The 18378-nt window shown below is 45.3% G+C and overlaps 1 protein-coding gene across 19 annotated transcripts in view; it reads right to left on the reverse strand.

Annotated features, from left to right (window-relative positions):
* amot (angiomotin) overlaps positions 1 to 18378 on the reverse strand; it is a 152005-nt gene that overhangs the window by 54969 nt on the left and 78658 nt on the right. For 11 of the 19 annotated variants that reach the window (XM_049743172.1, XM_049743169.1, XM_049743184.2 and 8 more), the window contains 3 exons: positions 14662 to 14754; positions 8343 to 8488; positions 4623 to 4772 (listed from right to left, as the gene is read on the reverse strand). In XM_049743172.1, the coding sequence (XP_049599129.1) occupies positions 4623 to 4772; positions 8343 to 8488; positions 14662 to 14754 (389 nt within the window). Of the gene's footprint in view, positions 1 to 2534; positions 2829 to 4622; positions 4773 to 8342; positions 8489 to 8828; positions 14638 to 14661; positions 14755 to 18378 lie in introns of those variants that run through there. The other 8 variants (XR_007486410.1, XR_007486411.2, XM_049743175.2 and 5 more) reach the window with 7 other exon arrangements.

The following is an 18378-nucleotide window of genomic DNA, read 5'->3' on the forward strand; positions in this document are numbered from 1 at the left end:
ATAGATAAGCACAGAAAACCTTTGTGCTTGATGAGCTTGCAACAAGTTTCGGTATTGAAGGAATATAATATTCAACATCACTATGAGACTCTTCACAGTGAAAATTATGACGGCTTGCAAGGACAACTGAGAAGAGATAAGATCAATGAATTGCAGGCAGGTCTGAGGAAACAGCAGTCAACTTTCATCCAGAGCCGACAAGTCAGTTTAGCAGCGGTATAAGCCAGGTACCTGATTGCCAGCGAAATAGCATTAGCATCAAAGCTGCATTCCGATGGTGACTTTGTTAAATGATGCATGATAAAGGCGGCCTAACTTGTATGTCCCGAGAAGCGACGAGCTTTTGCTAATATTAGCCTGACGAGGAATACTATAGCAGAGAGGATTTCTCTATCAGGACCTATCAGCAGATTTAGACAATTGAAACAGAGAGTCAAGTCATTTATTGCATTTTCCGTTGCAATTGACGAGAGCACCGACATCACAGACGTGGCACAACTGGCCTTACTTATTCGTGGGGTTGATGAGACATTGTCCCTGAAGGACATTTACACCTCCCATCTTACCCGCAAGGCGACCACTATTGTGAGTGATGTGAGTCACCCCACTCACACTTTGTTTGAGCTACTGCCCTCTGGGAAGAGGTACAGAAGCCTGCGCTCCCGCACCACCAGACTCACCAACAGCTTCATACTCCAGGCTGTTAGGATCCTGAACTCTCTCCCCCCTCCACCCTCGGCTGCATAACGTCCTGGCCTTTTGGGCCACGTTGGCTGCCTTGCACTACTCTTCCTGTACTCTTGCGCTATATTCTGACTGTTTGCTGTATGCACAATTGCTCCATTTCAACCATGTTGCTCTTATTTATTTATTTGTTTATTTATTTGTTTATTTATTTATTTTATTATTTATTGCTCTTATTTATTCATTGTATGTGCCTTCTTGTTTTTACTTTTTGTATTGTTTATTTGAATGTTTTGTTTGTCCGTGGACCAATATAATATAATATATATATATATATATATATATAATCTGTAATATGTCTTGTCACCGTGGGATAGTAGGAAACACAATTTCGATCTCTTTGTGTGCCTTGACATGTGAAGAAATTGACAATAAAGCAGACTTTGACTTTGACTACTGAAGAGTTTCTTCAGTTGGTGCCAATGATGGACACCACAACCCAAATTAACAGCCCTGACTGCTAAACTTTGTTTGCATGTTTGGGATAACCGAACTTTGACAACAAATTTTCTCAGTAATGAATATCAATATAACAAAAATACGTTCAAGGCTCACAAACAAGCACTTAAATGACAATCTGAAAGTGACAGCTAGTCAGGACATGACACCTGGTATTGATGCACTTGTACAGGCCAAAAGATGCCAAGTATCAGGAACAAAAACAAGTCCAGACTAGACTAATGGCTTTAAAATACTGCCTTACATACTGTTTGCATTGAAAAAATACAGTTCTGTGAAGATGAATCCTTACCGTGGTGATTAAAAAAGTGTGCAATTTAATCTTAGTCAGCAACTTCACTACCAAAAAGTATGGTGGAGTTCTACTGTTCATGCAACACAGCTTCTTGCCCCAGGCTGTCGCTCTGATGAACTCACACCACTTCGAGAGTCTCATAGACATTACTGTGCAATAACATCCTACTCTCGATGCTTTACCTTTGGATTGTCCATTTTATAATAATAATAATAATTCATTTAATTTATATAGCGTTTTTCAATGACCCAAAGATGCTTTACAGGGAATAAAAAGGGTGGGGACGTGCAGGGGGTGGGGGGTTGGCGGGGGGGGGGGGGGGGGGGGGGGAAGAACAATAGGATATGCCGTATTTGCCGGTGTATTGGTCGACCTTTTTCGATCCAAAATCGACCGAAAAAAATCGACCTCGACTTATACACCGAGTCATAAAATGTAACTTCGTATTCATCGCTTCAAATGTGATGGTAACCAAGGCCGTTTCTCATGCATCTCATTGTGCGTTGCACTTAGAAAATTTGAACCGGGCGGCGTGCGCGAATGCGCGGGCCGCGGGAAGTCGAATGAGGCTCAGCGATCTCCTCCGCGGTGCTTATAAACAGCCGATCCGCTCGGCGGGGGCTATTTTCGGCCACTCGGCGCGTGCGCACGGCCTCCCGGATGTGCCGGGCGGCGTGCGTGAGTGCGCGGCCCGCTGGAAGTCGAATGAGGCTCAGCGATCTCCTCCGCGGTGCTTATAAACAGCCGATCCGCTCGGCGGGGGCTATTTTCGGCCACTTGGCGCGTGCGCACGGCCTCCCGGATGTGCCGAGCGGGGTGCGCGAGCTCGCCGGCCGCTGAAAGTCGAATGAGGCTCCGCGATCTCCTCCGCGGTGCTTATAAAGTGCCGATCCGCTCGGTGCCGGGCGGCGTGCGCGAGCTCGCCGGCCGCTGGAAGTCGAATGAGGCTCCGCGATCTCCTCAGCGGTGCTTATAAACAGCCGCATGCGCACGGCCTCCCGGAATTTGAACACATTTCGTCAATAAATTTCGCATATTGAATTTTGAAGTTTAATATAATGCAACAATTGAGCTCGACTTATACAAAGGATATATCATAAAATCGTAAATTTCCGTCGAATTTTAGGGGGTCGACTTATACACCGAGTCGACCTGTACACCGGCAAATACGGTAGTTAATAACACAATACATGTTAATATTATGTGTACTATGTGTCCTCTCTGCATCCATTGCAGCCTGGTCATCCTGCAAGAGGGATCCTCTCATCTGTGGTCTCTTCTCAGGTTTCTCATTTCCCCAAGTAGGAGTTTTGAGTTTTTCCTTGCCCTCCTGGGAGTTAAAGATCAGGGGATGTTTGAGAATAATTGTCAATTTTTGCACATCGTCCTGAATGTTGTTAGCTACCTAAATGTTGTACAGAGGCCGAGATCTACCGGAGTCAAATTCCTTGTTTGGCATGCTCAAACTTGGCAAATAAATGATTGATTGATTGATTGATTGATTGATTGATTGATTGATTGATTATTTGGTTGATGAAGGTGGATCTTTGAAATGCCGGCATACTTGACTACATCATTGATGTAAATCAAAAACAGCGTCTTCATGCTCTTCACCTCAGATCTCTACCACAACTCAGATACATGCCACTGCGTAAGTCCTCGTATCGGAGAGTGATGAGGGGGAGTACCATGGGCTGGTCGCTGACTTTGTAGAGTGATGCCAGTAGAACAATCTTCCACTCCACATCGCTAAAACATAGGAGGTTGTGCTGAATTTCCGTGGGGCCCCTCCCACCGGCCAACCCGCTACCATTGAGGAATCAGACGTAGAAGTGGTTTCTAGATAAAAGTTTCTTGGGCTGCAGCTGGACAATAAGTTGAGATCGGCAGATAACTTGGATGGGGTGTACAAAAAGGACAGAGCTCAATGTATTTCTTGAGAAGGCTGGCCTCCTTGACCGTGTGCCCCAAGCTTTTGTTTATGTTTTGTTTTGTTTTGTTTATGTGTGTCCTTTTTATGTTGTTGTGAGTTGGGGGTCGATGAGAAAAAGAGGACACTCTGAGTCTGTGCAAGCTAATCAGGAAGGCAGGCTCTGTTGTGGATTTGGGATTGGACTCGAGAGAGAATGTTTTGGAGGAGGACGCTCTTTAAGGTGAGGGCCATACTGTCCAATATAAAACCACCCACTCTACTCCATCTTCTTCCGTCAAAGGAGCTACAAGTGCTTCAGGATCCGCTCACTGGGGGGGCTCCCCAAAGACTTAGGCACTTGTTTGTCCCCCGGGCCATCAGATTATACAAAGCAGTAAACCCTGGGAAGGTGTAGGAGAGTCCGACCTCCTAATAGTGCCCTGACTTTCATCTTTCTCCTTAGATTTTGTTATTTATAGTTTATTTATCAGTGCCTTTTGGTATTTTTTATTTATTTTTTCACTTGTGCCTGTTCTGTGTGAATGTAAGCATCAGACCAATGCATAATTTCCTTCGAGATCAATCAAGCATCCATCTGTCTGTCTGTCTGTCCATCTATCCAAATCCATCCAAATCCATCCATCCATCCATCCATCCATCCATCCATCCATCCATCCATCCATCCATCCATCCATCCATCCATCCATCCATCCATCCATCCATCCATCCATCCATCCATCCATCCATCCATCCATCCATCCATCCATCCATCCATCCATCCATCCATCCATCCATCCACCGCAGACCTGTGACACAGCTATGCCAAAATCACATCCGTGTTTTACTACTATTACATTGGTTTTGTCAAATTTTCTGTTTGGTTATTCAGAGTTCTTCAAAAAAGGAGCGTGTGCACTAGGCGCTTTGATTGGGGGAAATGGTGCGCCAGTGCTGGCTGCGTTCAGAAATTAATGGGAGTGGAGCACACTCTGAATGTCCAAACTCTTGTGATGCGCCAAGCAAACAAGGCAAAACCTTGTGTCGGTGCGCATATCGAGCCTGCCTGCCTGCCCCTTTGATGTTGAATTTGCAGCTAATTTGAGTCCGTGTTTTACATTTATTTTGTTATATTTGCGTATATGTCCCCAAGCTGAATTACACACACTTGTGACATGAATGTCATAAATTAAGAATCAATTTAGGTTTGCGTACCTGTTGCATGCGCAGTGATTCCAGCTCTTTCTCCAACCTTGTACGAAGTCGATGTTCAAGTTGTTCTCTTTTCTCACAGGCTGCCTGCAGTTGAGTGAGAGCCTGCTGCATTCTTTCCACCTTTTCCACATAAACTTGTTTTTTCTTTAGCTACACATAAACACAGACACACACAGACACAAAATAGTGACATTAATGTGAAGGCCCTTCGAATTTGCACAGGAACTTTTCTCCAAATCTAGAAGATTTTGCTGTGACTTGACACGTTCACAACATGTAAATTCTTCCAACAATAATGTTCTTGATAAATTAACTGCCTTACGGGAACAACTAGATTCGTGCCGATCCGATCACGTGATCAAAAATTAGGGCTGATCACATGATACTATTCAGATGATCGTATCAAGTTAAAATGACCTTTAAAAAAGTAATGGAAAATTCACAGATTCAACCAGAGGTTCAAAATCCTTGCCAAATGTAACAGTAATAGAAATGATAGGTCATTTATACATATTGAAAAATTGTAAAATTTAATTTTCTTTACTACCAGAATAGAAAGAGAAAGAAAAAAAGACAAGGCGGGCGGGTACGCACGCATGCGCACAGACAAACACAGACATGCGCACACACACACACACACACGCACACACACACACACACACACACACACACACACACACACACACACGCACACACAAACACGCACACACACATCTACACGCACACACGGCTCACTCTTTGTTTGACCTTCTGCCCTCTGGGAAGAGGTACAGGAGCCTGCGCTCCCGCACCACCAGACTCGCCAACAGCTTCTTTCTCCAGGCTGTTAGGACCCTGAACTCGCTACCCCCTTCTGCGTAGCGTGCGGCACTGTTGCGCTATTTTCTGGAATGTCTGCTGTACGCGCACTTGCTCCTTTTTTGCTCCATTTATTTATTTATTTATTTATTGTGTTATTTATTCCTTATTTATTCAGCACGCTGTTGTTATACTTGTTTACTTGTTTGACTGTTGTGGGCCATGTCTTGTCACCGTGGGATAGAGGGGAACGAAATTTCGGTTTCTTTGTGTGTATTTGGCATGTGGAGAAATTGACAATAAAGCTGACTTTGACTTTGACACACACACACACACACAGAACAAAGATATAAAAGCACTCGTTTGGCTTGCTGATCGGGTGGCGGCTGAGTAATGAATGGTATGGGCACGTGTATTGTTAGAGAGGTTCTAATATTGTTGCTGGACATCAACATATATTTGTGTTGATTACTGTTGATTGAGATGCGCATGCTATACTGAGACCTACGTCGCTATGCTGAAAGTTACGTCACCATGTCTTAAATATTGCGTGAATTACTTCGTATTTTCGTGATTGTGCACAACTTGTTGCGCATCATTAATGTACGGATGGAAGTTCGATGCTGCTAATATCGACCGTGTTCAGTGTTGCTGTGACCGTGTGCGTTGTTTACACAGAAATTACACATAGCCTCACACAGATACTCATACTTACACACTTGCCCACAACACACATCCACCTGCCCTCACGTCCCTGCTTCATTGCAACGTGTGCCTAAGCTTATTTGCCAGTTTACCTGTATGCCCATATGACCCTCAGTACCTGTTCCTTGCTTGTGCCTGAAACTCAATAAAGCTGCTGAACATTTGAATGTAAGATGTGATACAATCCTGTGTTCTGACTGACACCCGGGGGCGAAAAGAACATGCTCGTCTGAGCCAACCCCCTTTACAGTCCTCAAGCTGTGTGTATGTTATGGGCACCGAACATTTTTTGGCATTTTGTTGATGGCATTTTGTTGATGGCATTTTGAATACACAGAGATACAGTGACGAGATCCTGAGGCCCATTGTTGTGCCATTCATCCATGACCATCACCTCAAAACAAGATGGCGGCGCGTGCACACGCAGCGGCCACTCTCTGTCCCGTTCGGTGTTTTGTGAGTGTTTACTGAGTGTTTGTCCGGCAGTTTTGTGTGTGTTCGTCTCGTGTGATACGTCGTGCTACTAGTGCGGCGGGCATGTTCTGCTCAACATCGGCGAAAGTGGGTTTTATGGCGTTCTGGACTTTGGTGCGGAGAGATTAAAGTGCTCGGACTGCTTCGTCATGGAGCGACGCCGGACTGGCCTGCTCTTCCTCCCCCGGTTGGACTGCGTCGTGAGCTCGGACTGCTCCGTCCTGGAGCATTGTTGAGATGCGTCGGCAGCGGGTCTGCGAGGCAGCGGAAGACGGGCCAGCGCGGAGACGTCGGGCCAGGCTTGCGGCCAACCCAGCTCGCCCAGCCGTGTCTTCCATTCTCCTGGCGTACGTTCGTTTGCGGAACGACAAGATGGGTTGTGTTCGCCTGATAGGACCCACAAACCGGACAGTGCGTGCCTGCTGCGTGCTCGTGTTCACAGTGGCCTGGTTGACTGTCATCTTACCGGACTCTGCTGTGCATCGGGAGCGGCTAGCGTGCTATCACGCTTATTGTTCATTGATGTTGAATTCTTGTGTTATTTTTCCTGTGTTGTTTACTTGTATGTGCGTTGTGAACTCTGTCTTGTCACCCTGGGATAGTGAGAAACGTAATTTCGATCTCTTTGTGTGTCTTGACATGCGGAGGAATTGACAATAAAGGAGACTTTGACTTTGATGTCGCAGCACACATTTCTGGAAGCTGAGAACAGTTCTTGCATGGCCAGCATACTCCCCCAACATGTTGAGCATGTTGGAAGGCTCTGGATTGGCATATATGACGGTGTGTTTTTCTTTTCTTTTTTTTTTTTTTTTTTTTTTTTTTTTTTTTTTTAATTCAATGTTTTACCAGATAAGTCAATTGAGAACACTTTCTCATTTGCAATGGCGACCTGTTCCAAGCCCATATCAGGGAAATTCACGGCAACATTCCACAATCAACACCCTGATCAATTCTATGCAAAGGAGATTGCACTGCGTGAGAGACAAAGGTTAGTCACACCAGATACAGTTTTTCTAACTACCCAGATCCCTACAACAGACCAAAACTGCACATCTCAGATTGGCCTTTTATTGTGACCAGGCTAAGGCACAATTGTAAAATGATCAAGCTGTCTAATCAAAATCTTGATGCGCCACACATCTGTGAGATAAAATGAATTGTCTCACCAAAGTAGAAATGCTAACTAAGAAAAATTTAGACAGATTTGTGAGCAATATTTGAGGAAAATGCTCTTTACTTTGTTGGCAAGACACCTGATTTTATTTATGTGGACGCATGGTCTACCCCAACTCATAATAACGAGAGGTCTTGAATCATATCAAAATAGAAAACTTAGGGTTTTCGTTTTCAGGAGCTGGTGATGCCTTTATTAAGACCTGGCAACCCTTTATTGAAAATTTTACATAATCTCGTAATTTGCCTTGATATATATACTATATGAATAGATGTCCCTCCCCTCCCCTCCCCTCCCCTCCCCTCCCCTCCCCTCCCCTCCCCTCCCCTCCCCTCCCCTCCCCTCCCCCCTCTGTTTGTTGCAGACAAACCTCATATTCACCTTTATTATAATGCAGATATAACTCAAGTCACTGGAGTTCTTCATACAAAATTATAGTATGCCATTCATCAGCATTCATGTTCATTCTGTACCCGCCCCAAAAATGGTGCAACCAAATCATGTGCTGGTGCGACCAACTCGGAAATTTGTTAAAATTACATGTTAATGTACAACCCTGATCTTACCTCCTCCTCTAGTTTGACCACTTTGGCTTGGGCATTGTTAAGGGCCTGGTCCCTGATTTCGATGTGTCTCCTCTGATCTTCTGCGGTTGAGTGCAGCACATTCAGCTCCATCTCTAGTTTTTCTTTTTCACGCACCGTTTCTTTGTCTAATTATAAACCAAACAACACATTATAAAATGTTATAAATGCTACACTCTGTTGCACATCTCGACATGGGTATTACAGTGTGTATAGATGATGTATGATGATTTACGACGCCTGGAATCTGAATGAACTGAATGAAATAAATAGTTGGTTTTTTTTTCCCCCTATAAAGCTGTGAGAGACTGAACTTGTCAATTGGCTATGGACAGTCTTTGAGCGTCTTTGACGTCTTTATCAATATCTCATATGTTTTTACCATGAAAGCGGGTCCAATTCATCTGAATAATAATCTCAATTCTGTTGTTTGTGTCTATGCACCAAACGGTAGCTCAGAGTACCCACCCTTCTTGGTGTGCCTGGAGGAAGTGCTGGAGGGCGCTCCTTCTGGGGACTCCATTGTTCTACTGGGTGACTTCAATGCTCATGTGGGCAATAACAGTGAGACCTGGAAGGGCGTGATTGGGAGGAATGGCCCCCCCAATCTGAACCCAAGCGGTGTTCTATTATTGGAATTCTGTGCTCGACACGGATTGTCAATAATGAACACCATGTTCAAGCATAAGGGTGTCCATGTGTGCACTTGGCACCAGGACACCCTAGGACGCAGTTCGATGATCGACTTTGTAGTCGTGTCATTGGATTTGCGGCTGCATGTTTTGGACACTCGGGTGATGAGAGGGGCGGAGCTGTCAATTGATCACCACCTGGTGGTGGGTTGGCTCCAATGGTGGGGAAGATGCCGGTCTGACCTGGCAGACCCAAACGCTCTGTGAGGGTCTGCTGGGAACGTCTGGCAGAATCCCGTCAGGAAGAGCTTCAACTCCCACCTCCGGCAGAGCTTTTCCCACGTCATTGAGTCCGAGTGGACCATGTTCCGCGCCTCCATTGTTGAGGCAGCCGACCGGAGCTGTGGCCGTAAGGTTGTTGGTGCCTGTCGTGGCGGCAATCCCCGAACCCGCTGGTGGACACTGGCGGTGAGGGATGCCGTCAAGCTGAAGAAGGAGTCCTACCGGGCCGTTTTGGCCTGCGGGACTCCGGAGGCAGCTGACAGGTACCGGATGGCCAAGTGGAACGCGGCTTCGGCGGTTGCCGAGGCAAAAACCCGGGCGTGGGAGGAGTTTGGCGAGGCCATGGAGAATGACTTCTGGACGGCTTCGAGGAAATTCTGGTCCACCATCCAGCGTCTCGGGAGGGGGAAGCAGTGCACCGTCAACACTGTTTAGTGTGGAGATGGCGTGCTGCTGACCTTGACTCGGGGCGTCGTGAGTCGGTGGGGAGAATACTTCGAAGACCTCCTCAATTCCACCGACACGCCTTCCATTGTGGAAGCAGGAAATGGAGACTCTGAGGTGACTCTCCAATCTCTGGGGTCGAAGTCACTGAGGTAGTTAAAAAACTCCTTGGGGGCAAGGTCCCAGGGGTAGATGAGATCCGCCCGGAGTTCTTAAAGGCCCTGGATGTTGTGGGGCTGTCATGGCTGACATGCCTCTACAACATTGCGTGGACATCGGGGATGGTGCCTCTGGATTGGCAGACTGGGGTGGTGGTTCCCCTCTTTAAGAAAGGGGACCGGAGGGTGTGTTCTAATTACAGGGGACTCATATTCCTCAGCCTTCCTGGTAAGGTCTATTCAGGGGTGCTGGAGAGGAGAATCCGTCGGGAGGTCGAACCTCGGATTCAGGAGGAGCAGTGTGTGTCACGACTCGTCCCTGGTTGTTTCATATGTAGGTTGTCATGGTTTCTGTCCGTGTCGGTGTACTCGCCCCTCCCCTCCTGAGTTACCTCACAATCATTGTAATCTCAGTCACCTGCCTCTTGTTACCCGTCTTGTATTTAAGTCCTGTCTGTGTGTCACTCCCTGTCGGATCATTATTTATGTCATGATGTCTTTTTGGTTCCCATTGCTGTTGTTGTTAGGTTTTGTTAGTGAGTTATGTCAGTTTACCGAGTCTGTATTTTGAGTTCCGCCAATAAACCCTGGTCGAAGCTGCACTTGGTCGCCCTGCTCCATTTCCACTCCGATTCGTGACAGAGTGGCTTTCGTCCTGGCCGTGGAACAGTGGACCAGCTCTACACCCTCGGCAGGATCCTCGAGGGGGCATGGGAGTTCGCCCAACCAGTCCACATGTGTTTTGTGGACTTGGAGAAGGCGTTCGACCGTGTCCCTCGGGAGTTTCTGTGGAGGGTGCTTTGGGAGTACGGGGTGCCGAGCCAACTGATAAGGGCGGTTCGGTCCATGTATCACCGATGCCAGAGTTTGGTCCGTATTTCCGGCAGTAAGTCAGATTCGTTCCCAGTGAGGGTTGGACTCCGTCAAGGCAGCCATTTGTTACCGATTCTGTTCATAACTTTTATGGACAGAATTTCTAGGCACAGCCGAGGCGTTGAGGGTGTCCGGTTTGGGGACATCAGCATCGCGTCTCTGCTTTTTGCAGACGACGTGGTGCTCTTGGCTTCTTCAAGCCGTGATCTCCAGCTCTCACTCGAGTGTTTCGCAGCCGGGTCAGCACCTCCAAATCCGAGTCCATGGTCCTCAGTCGGAAAAGGGTGGAATACCCTCTCCGGATCGGGGATGAGATCCTGCCCCAAGTGGAGTTCAAGTATCTTGGGGTCTTGTTCACGAGTGAGGGGAGGATGGAGCGCGAGATCGACAGGCGGATCGTGCAGCGTCTGCAGTAATGCGGACTCTGTACCGGTCCGTCGTGGTAAAGAGAGAGCTGAGCCAAAAGGCAAAGCTCTCAATTTACCGATCGATTTACGCTCCTATCCTCACCTATGGTCACGAGCTATGGGTCGTGACCGAAAGAACGAGATCCCGGATACAAGCGGCCGAAATGAGTTTCCTCCGCAGGATGTCCGGGCTCTCCCTTAGAGATAGGGTGAGAAGCTCGGTCATCTGGGAGAGACTCGGAGTAGAGTCGCTGCTCCTCCACGTTGAGAGGAGCCAGATGAGGTGGCTCGGGCATCTCATCAGGATGGCTCCTGAACGCCTCCCTGGGGAGGTGTTCCGGGCATGTCCCACCGGTAGGAGACCCTGTGGACGACCCAGGACGCGCTGGAGAGACTATGTCTCTTAGCTGGCCTGGGAACATCTTGGGATCCCCCGGGATGAGCTGGATGAAGTGGCTGGGGAGAGGGAAGTCTGGGAGTCCCTCCTAAAGCTGCTGCCCCCGCGACCCGACCCCGGATAAGCGGAGGTAGATGGATGGATGGATGGATGGATAGATGGATGGATGGATGGATGGATGGATGGATGGATGGATGGATGGATGGATGGATGGATGGATGGATGGATGGATGGATGTTAATGAAACATCAGGGACCTCAACTCGAGCACTGTCATGTCTCCTGGTGAAGAGGTGCTAATATTTCACAAGTATTATGCCAATTAAAATGTTATTGAAAGATCATATTTGTTCAAAAAGTTGGTTTATTATCATCAATTTCATAGTGCAAATTGTTAAAACCATTGAGATGAAAAATGTCAGTGAGACCTCTTTTTGTGGATTGTTTCGTTTCTCAGCAATGCAAGAGCATCTGTTTGTAATAGTGGGTCTTTGACTAAAATGTTCTCAGTTAAAGACATTGATAGTACAGGGTCCGGCAAAATGATCTCACACATTTGTAGGTTTAATAAAATGCAAATAAATTAAAGAAACAAAAGAGTATTTTATATTTTCTAAAAGTACATATAACGCCATTTTGTTTTGTTTTGTTTTGTTTCGTTTCATTTTCATTTTCATTTTATTTATTTTTCGAATAATGTTATTTTGCTTCATTTCAGTTGCTAACATGAATTGGACCGGTGAGCATCGTACTTTCATTGTGGAAACGTTTATCAAGAACGAGTCTGTAACTGCAACATGTCAAGTGGCATGGTGGTACAAGATGGTGTAAAATTGGGTATCGAATTTGGCCCAGGCACATTGGCTATCCCAAAATTAGTAGTTCTAAAAGTTCACCAGGAGATGGTGTTAAAGCTTGACATAGGGGTGACCTGATGGAAACTAACAAATCTAATAAATTAAATTGTAAGCAATTGGGAGGACATGACCTGTTCAAACACGTAGCAACGCACACTTTTAGAATATGAGTTTGCTATGCCATAATTTTAAGATGTAACAGCTTGAGCAATATCAATATATATATATGTTAAAGTGGGCGGCTCGGTGACGCACTGGGTAGCACGTCCGCCTCACAGTTAGGAGGGTGCGGGTTCGATTCCACCTCCGGCCCTCCCTGTGTGGAGTTTGCATGTTCTCCCCGGGCCCGCGTGGGTTTTCTCCGGGCACGCCGGTTTCCTCCCACATTCCAAAAACATGCTTGGTAGGCTGATTGAAGACTCCAAATTGTCCCTAGGTGTGAGTGTGAGTGAGATTGGTTGTCTGTCTCTGTGTGCCCTGCGATTGGCTGGCAACCAGTTCAGGGTGTCCCCCGCCTACTGCCCGATGACGGCTGGGATAGGCTCCAGCACGCCCGCGACCCCCGTGGGGACTAAGCGGTTCAGAAAATGGATGGATGGATGGATATATGTTAAAGTTAGAAGAACCCATTATTATGGTTAAGTATGATTATGTGTTAAGATTGATCTTTACTAGACAAGATATATGTTATTATTGTTGCAATGTTTTGTCCAACCTGTATTTAACATTGGTGTTCCATCCATACCTGAATTATTATTGAAGTATTAAGTTGAGAGGAAACATCAAGGGCTAATAGTGAAAGAACGAGCAAAACAGGAAACAGCTGCATCCGGTGGCGGAATACAGTAATGCGTAGTGGTTGCTGCTTTAAGCAAGGTTGCCATGACAACCAGTGGTTTCCAGCTGACCTAGACAGGGATCAGCTAAGGAACATTCTCGAAACTTCCAGAAAGGCCACCTCACCTGAGGTAATTCCGATGAGGTAATGCCAGAAGCCTATAAATACGTATGTTGTTTTGACACAGAGCGAGGCGGTTCTTCCTCGTCAGGGCGATGGCCGTGACGCTGTCCGGAGTAAAGAACGCCGTTTAGACGAAGATGGATTGTTCATTCTTTTTGAGATTGGACCAAAATCTACTAAGATGAATTTCCAGAGTCTTCAAATTGGACTTTGTCAAATTTTAAGCTTCGAATTGGACTTTGTCAAATTTTAAGCTTTGAGGAAGGCAGAGGAGACAGCCGCTTCAGGCAAAAAGGGGAAGATGCCAATGTTAAGGCGTTGGCTAAGCTCCTCATGGCCAGACCTTTACTGTTTTTTAAACAGAATTCGGATTTTGGAACAAAGGAGAGCCGATCACTCGACTTGTTCAACCAAATAGGATTTTAGACCTTTTGTCTTCTCTTTTGTTCTGAGAGGGTGAGTGTTGTTTTTTTTCGACGTGTAATTCTTTTTCTTGCTTATTCATTAAATTTCTTCTTAATCCTTAATTCGGTTATCGATTATTTCGTATTAACTATGTTGAGCGTGGTTTTATATGCAGTAATTAGAACTTTAAAATGTCTTTATTTCCCTATAATAGTTATTCTTTAAATGCGTTCAATTCTTTTTAAAGTGAAGACAGCTTTAATCCTTAACATCAGGAATTGTCAGATCTGGTTCGAAGTAGTTATCTTGAGCTCAGCTAGGGTGAGTGCGCTCTAGTAAATCAACGAATCCCTTCGGTCTTACCCAAGACAGATACATTTATCCGAGCTATAACAAATGCTTCAAATCAAAAATGGGGAAGGAGCCGCTGGTAAAAAGGGCGCGGTCACCTTGATTCCGGGCCTCAAGTGGTTACTCTGCACCGGTTTCAGAGTGACTTCAAAGGGATTGGCATCCTAAAAAGAATAAATTAATTCTGTCCGAATTGATATCTTAGAGGCGGTTAGACTCGGACGAATCTTTCCCCGCCCCGACCTGGAAACTCTCGTCTCCCTATGAGGGCTGCATTACAGCAGCGGGGTCGAAGGGGAAATTAACCCTTTAAACGGAGGGTCGGGTCACTTACGGTCGATAAGTGCGGATTTAACAAAACGAGCATTCCGTTTGAGCTTCAGACTTGGTAGACATGACATGCTCGCTTGCTGGTGAAAAAAGAGAAGCTTCAGAGCGAAGAGACCACACTATTATTATTTGTGTGCATGTGTGAAAGAGAAAGAAGGTAGGTGTGTGTGATTGGGTTTATGTGTGACTGTGTATTTCTTCTTACTCTGTGCAAGCAGTTGGGATATGGTCTTAAGGGTGTCTTCTGATCCATCAGATTCTTGAGCAGTTAGCTGCTTATTGGCTGTCTCCATGCGGTCTATTAGATAATAAAAGACAGCATTAAAATTTTAACCTGCGATGCAGACAAATCAGACATAATTCCCTACACAAGGCACTTTGATTAAAGGGGGACAAAGAAAAAAAATTATAATAATGATGGAACCTTAAAAAAACGACAGTTCAAAGGATATCTTTGAAAAATTACCCAGTACAATAACCCCCTAGTCAATGTACCTAAAGTGAGAGCACATATATTTCATTGTACAGTATTATCACTTGTATTACTTGTATTACATCACTGAGTTTTTAAGTTCCATTCTTTAATCTTTACATTTATCCCGGGATGGATCGCATGGGCATCAACTCGAACAGTGAAGCCCAGATTTCCCTCTCCCAAAATGGGAGACAGGCTGTTTATCTTTTATGCTTCATGTTTCAGGTTTGATTAAAGTCAAATCAAGGACAATCACAGAGTCCTCCTGAAGCCATTCACGGTCATTGTCCTGTTGGAAGGAAAACCCTCACCCCAGTCCTGAGCACTCTGGAGAAGGTTTTCACCCAATTTATCTTATCCTCATTTATGACTTGTCCCCCACGTCCTCCAGCTGAAAAACATCTCCACAGCATGATGCTGCACTACCATGCTTCACAGTAGGATAGTGTTGGTCAGGTGTGTGGCTTCCTCTATCATGTCACTTGGCATTCATGCCAAATAGTTAAATCTTTGTCTCATAAGACCTGATAATTGTATTTCTTATAGCCAGAGAGTCCTTCAAATGCCTTTGGGCAAACTCCAAGCAGACTGCCTTGGGTTTTTTACTAAAGAGTGGCTTTTGTCTGGCCAGTCTACTGTACAGGTCTGAGTGGTGGAGTGCTGCAGAGGGTTTTAATTCTGGAAAGTTTTTTCCCCAAAAAGGACTGCTGGAGCTCTGACAGAGTGACCGTCGGTTTCTCGGTCACCTCCCTGACTAAGGCTCCCCTGATTGCTTCATTTAGATGGGCAGCCAGCTCCAGGAAGTGTTGCTTCTTCCATTGATGAATGATGGAGGCCAATCTTCTCACCTCAACATTTATACCATCTGAACATTTTCTTTACTTTTCCCCAGATTTGTGTCTCAAGACAACCCAGTCTTGGAGGTCTACAGAGAATTTATTTGCGTTATATTTGGTTTGTGCTCTGACATGCACTATGAACTGGTACCATATATAAAAAGTAGTTCTGTAAGGTGATTAAAAAAATTAGCGGTTTTGTAATTACCGTATTTTTCGGACTATAAGTCGCGATTTTTTTCATAGTTTGCGTCGGGGGGCGACTTATACTCAGGAGCGACTTAAATGTGAAATTTTTCACACATTTTTACTTGATCATTAACACATTACTTACTAGTATAGTTGCTCACTTCACGTTATTTTCACTTTAAACCGCATGAGGGCATACTATGGCTGTAGAATAATTGGAGCCTCACTGACAATGAGTTCCATTCACTGACTTCCGGAGAAGGCAGCGGGGGGGGGGTCTTGCCTGGCAGGCACGTCTTGCCTGGTACTTTGGTAACGCTACAATATAGTTATAGATCTGTGAAATAATTGGAGCCGCAACTGACGACGAGGCTGACGACGAGGCTGACGTCAGCGGCGCACGGAAGGCCGGAATCAACAGCTGTTTTTTTTTTGACACAGAGGATGAATATTCCGATGGATTTAATGATTTGAAGTGACACGGATGGTTCATTAAAATTGTTGTTTATATTACATTATTTGATATAGCTAGTCTGACGTTAGCGGCGCACGTAGTTCCTTCCGGCGTCAACAGCTGTGTTTTTTTTGTAAGTGACACAAGACGAAGATTCCGATGGATTTAAAGATTTGGAGTGACACGGATGGTTCAATAAAATTGTTGTTTATATTATTGTTATTAGATATATAGTTTATAGTTCATTTCATTTTATAGTTCATTGTTATATGGGCCTGTGGAATAATTTGAACTGCAACTGACGACGAGTCCGACGTCAGTGGCACGCCGCACACGCGGCGTTGTTTACAGAAAGGACGACAAATTCGATCAATAGATTTAATGATTTGGAGTGACACAGATGGTTTCATAAATGTGTTATTTATGTTATAGTTATTTGAATAACTGTTAATATTACATCAGGCCCGTTCTCAGCTCCTCGTTTGTGTTTGTCACATTAGCATACCGTATCGTTAGCCTGTTGTTGCTGGTTCATGTCTGTTCTTGGTGTTGGATTTTGTCAAATACATTTCCCCCAAAATGCGTCTTAAACTCCGGACACGGAGACTTATATGTTTTTTTCCCCTATATTGTGCATTTAATAGCTGATGCGACTTGTACTCCGGAGCGACTTTTAGTCCAAAAAATACGGTAATCTAATTTATCGCAATTAAATCTCATATCCAATAAACGTCCGCAAAAAATGAATTTAAATTCTAGGGTATTACAAAATTGTGGCGCATGACTCATCATTAGACTACACCAAGAAAAGAAAATTTGAAATGCACATTTTTATTGAAGTGTGCTTCATGAATGAAATCCTGGCTCGGCTTCAGAAAAATGGTGAGCCGTGATTGGTTCTGACCTGAGACCTGGAAACTCAGTGCTCAAATACAACGTTTTGTGTGCTTTGGAATTTGTAGATCGACCAATAGTAACATATATAAATTAGGTTTTTGGTTAATGTATCGAAATTTATGCCATTTAGCCAGCAGTTTCATAATGGAAATGTATATTTGTTCAGATTCTAGTTGACTCGTCTTTTCCACGTCGTTAAAAAAATATTTAGCGTGACGGCTGCTTGTACCAGACTTTTGTGATGCCCACAATGCGCCACTCTTCTACTACAGCAATGCATTTGACACGCCCACACATCCAGTCTGTCGGAAACGAAAAAGAAATGGTCTTGTACGCACGTGTTCGGTATTTCCAGTTTTCCAGTATTCTGCTTTGAAGTTCCAGACACAAGTGATGTATCAATGCTGGACAAAACGTGATGCCTTCGGGTGACGGGTTAAACGTCAAAGAAGAGGGGAGGACAGCGTAGAAGAAGAGCAAGGCAATGAATGTTGCAAAGGTCACATTTTCATAGCCTTAACCCACGGCCTATCCCGATAGAAACATGGGCAGATTCGACAGCTGGTTGTCGAAGGCTGCGTGAATTTGTCACCATCATATTGTGTGTTGAAGTACGCTGCCTATTAATTTGTACGCAGCTAGCCTGTCCAAATTTGCCATGGCTTATGCGGTCGTCAGAGGCAGAGCTTCCAGGGCTGCAAAGTACCCCTTTGAATTCGTCTTGGAGGACGGAGCCTGTGAATTTGGACACAGCTTGTGATGTCACTTTCAGTCGACAGCATATGGCTGTGAGATGATTACAAATGGGGGATTGTTGCTGCTTAAAGAGTCACAAAAGAGACGATGGTCCGTTTTTCACATCCATCCAACCATCTATCTTCTACCATTTATCGGGTTGCGGGGGCAGCAGTTTTAGGAGGGATGCCCAGACTTCCCTCTCGACAGCCACTTCGTCCAGCTCATCCTGGGGGATCCCAAGACGTTCCCAGGCCAGCCAAGAGACATAGTCTCTCCAGTGTGTCCTGAGTTGTCCCCGGGGTCTCCTGCCGGTGGGATTTGCCCGGCATCCCC

Source organism: Syngnathus scovelli, chromosome 15, assembly GCF_024217435.2.
Source record: "Syngnathus scovelli strain Florida chromosome 15, RoL_Ssco_1.2, whole genome shotgun sequence".
NCBI lineage: Eukaryota > Metazoa > Chordata > Actinopteri > Syngnathiformes > Syngnathidae > Syngnathus > Syngnathus scovelli.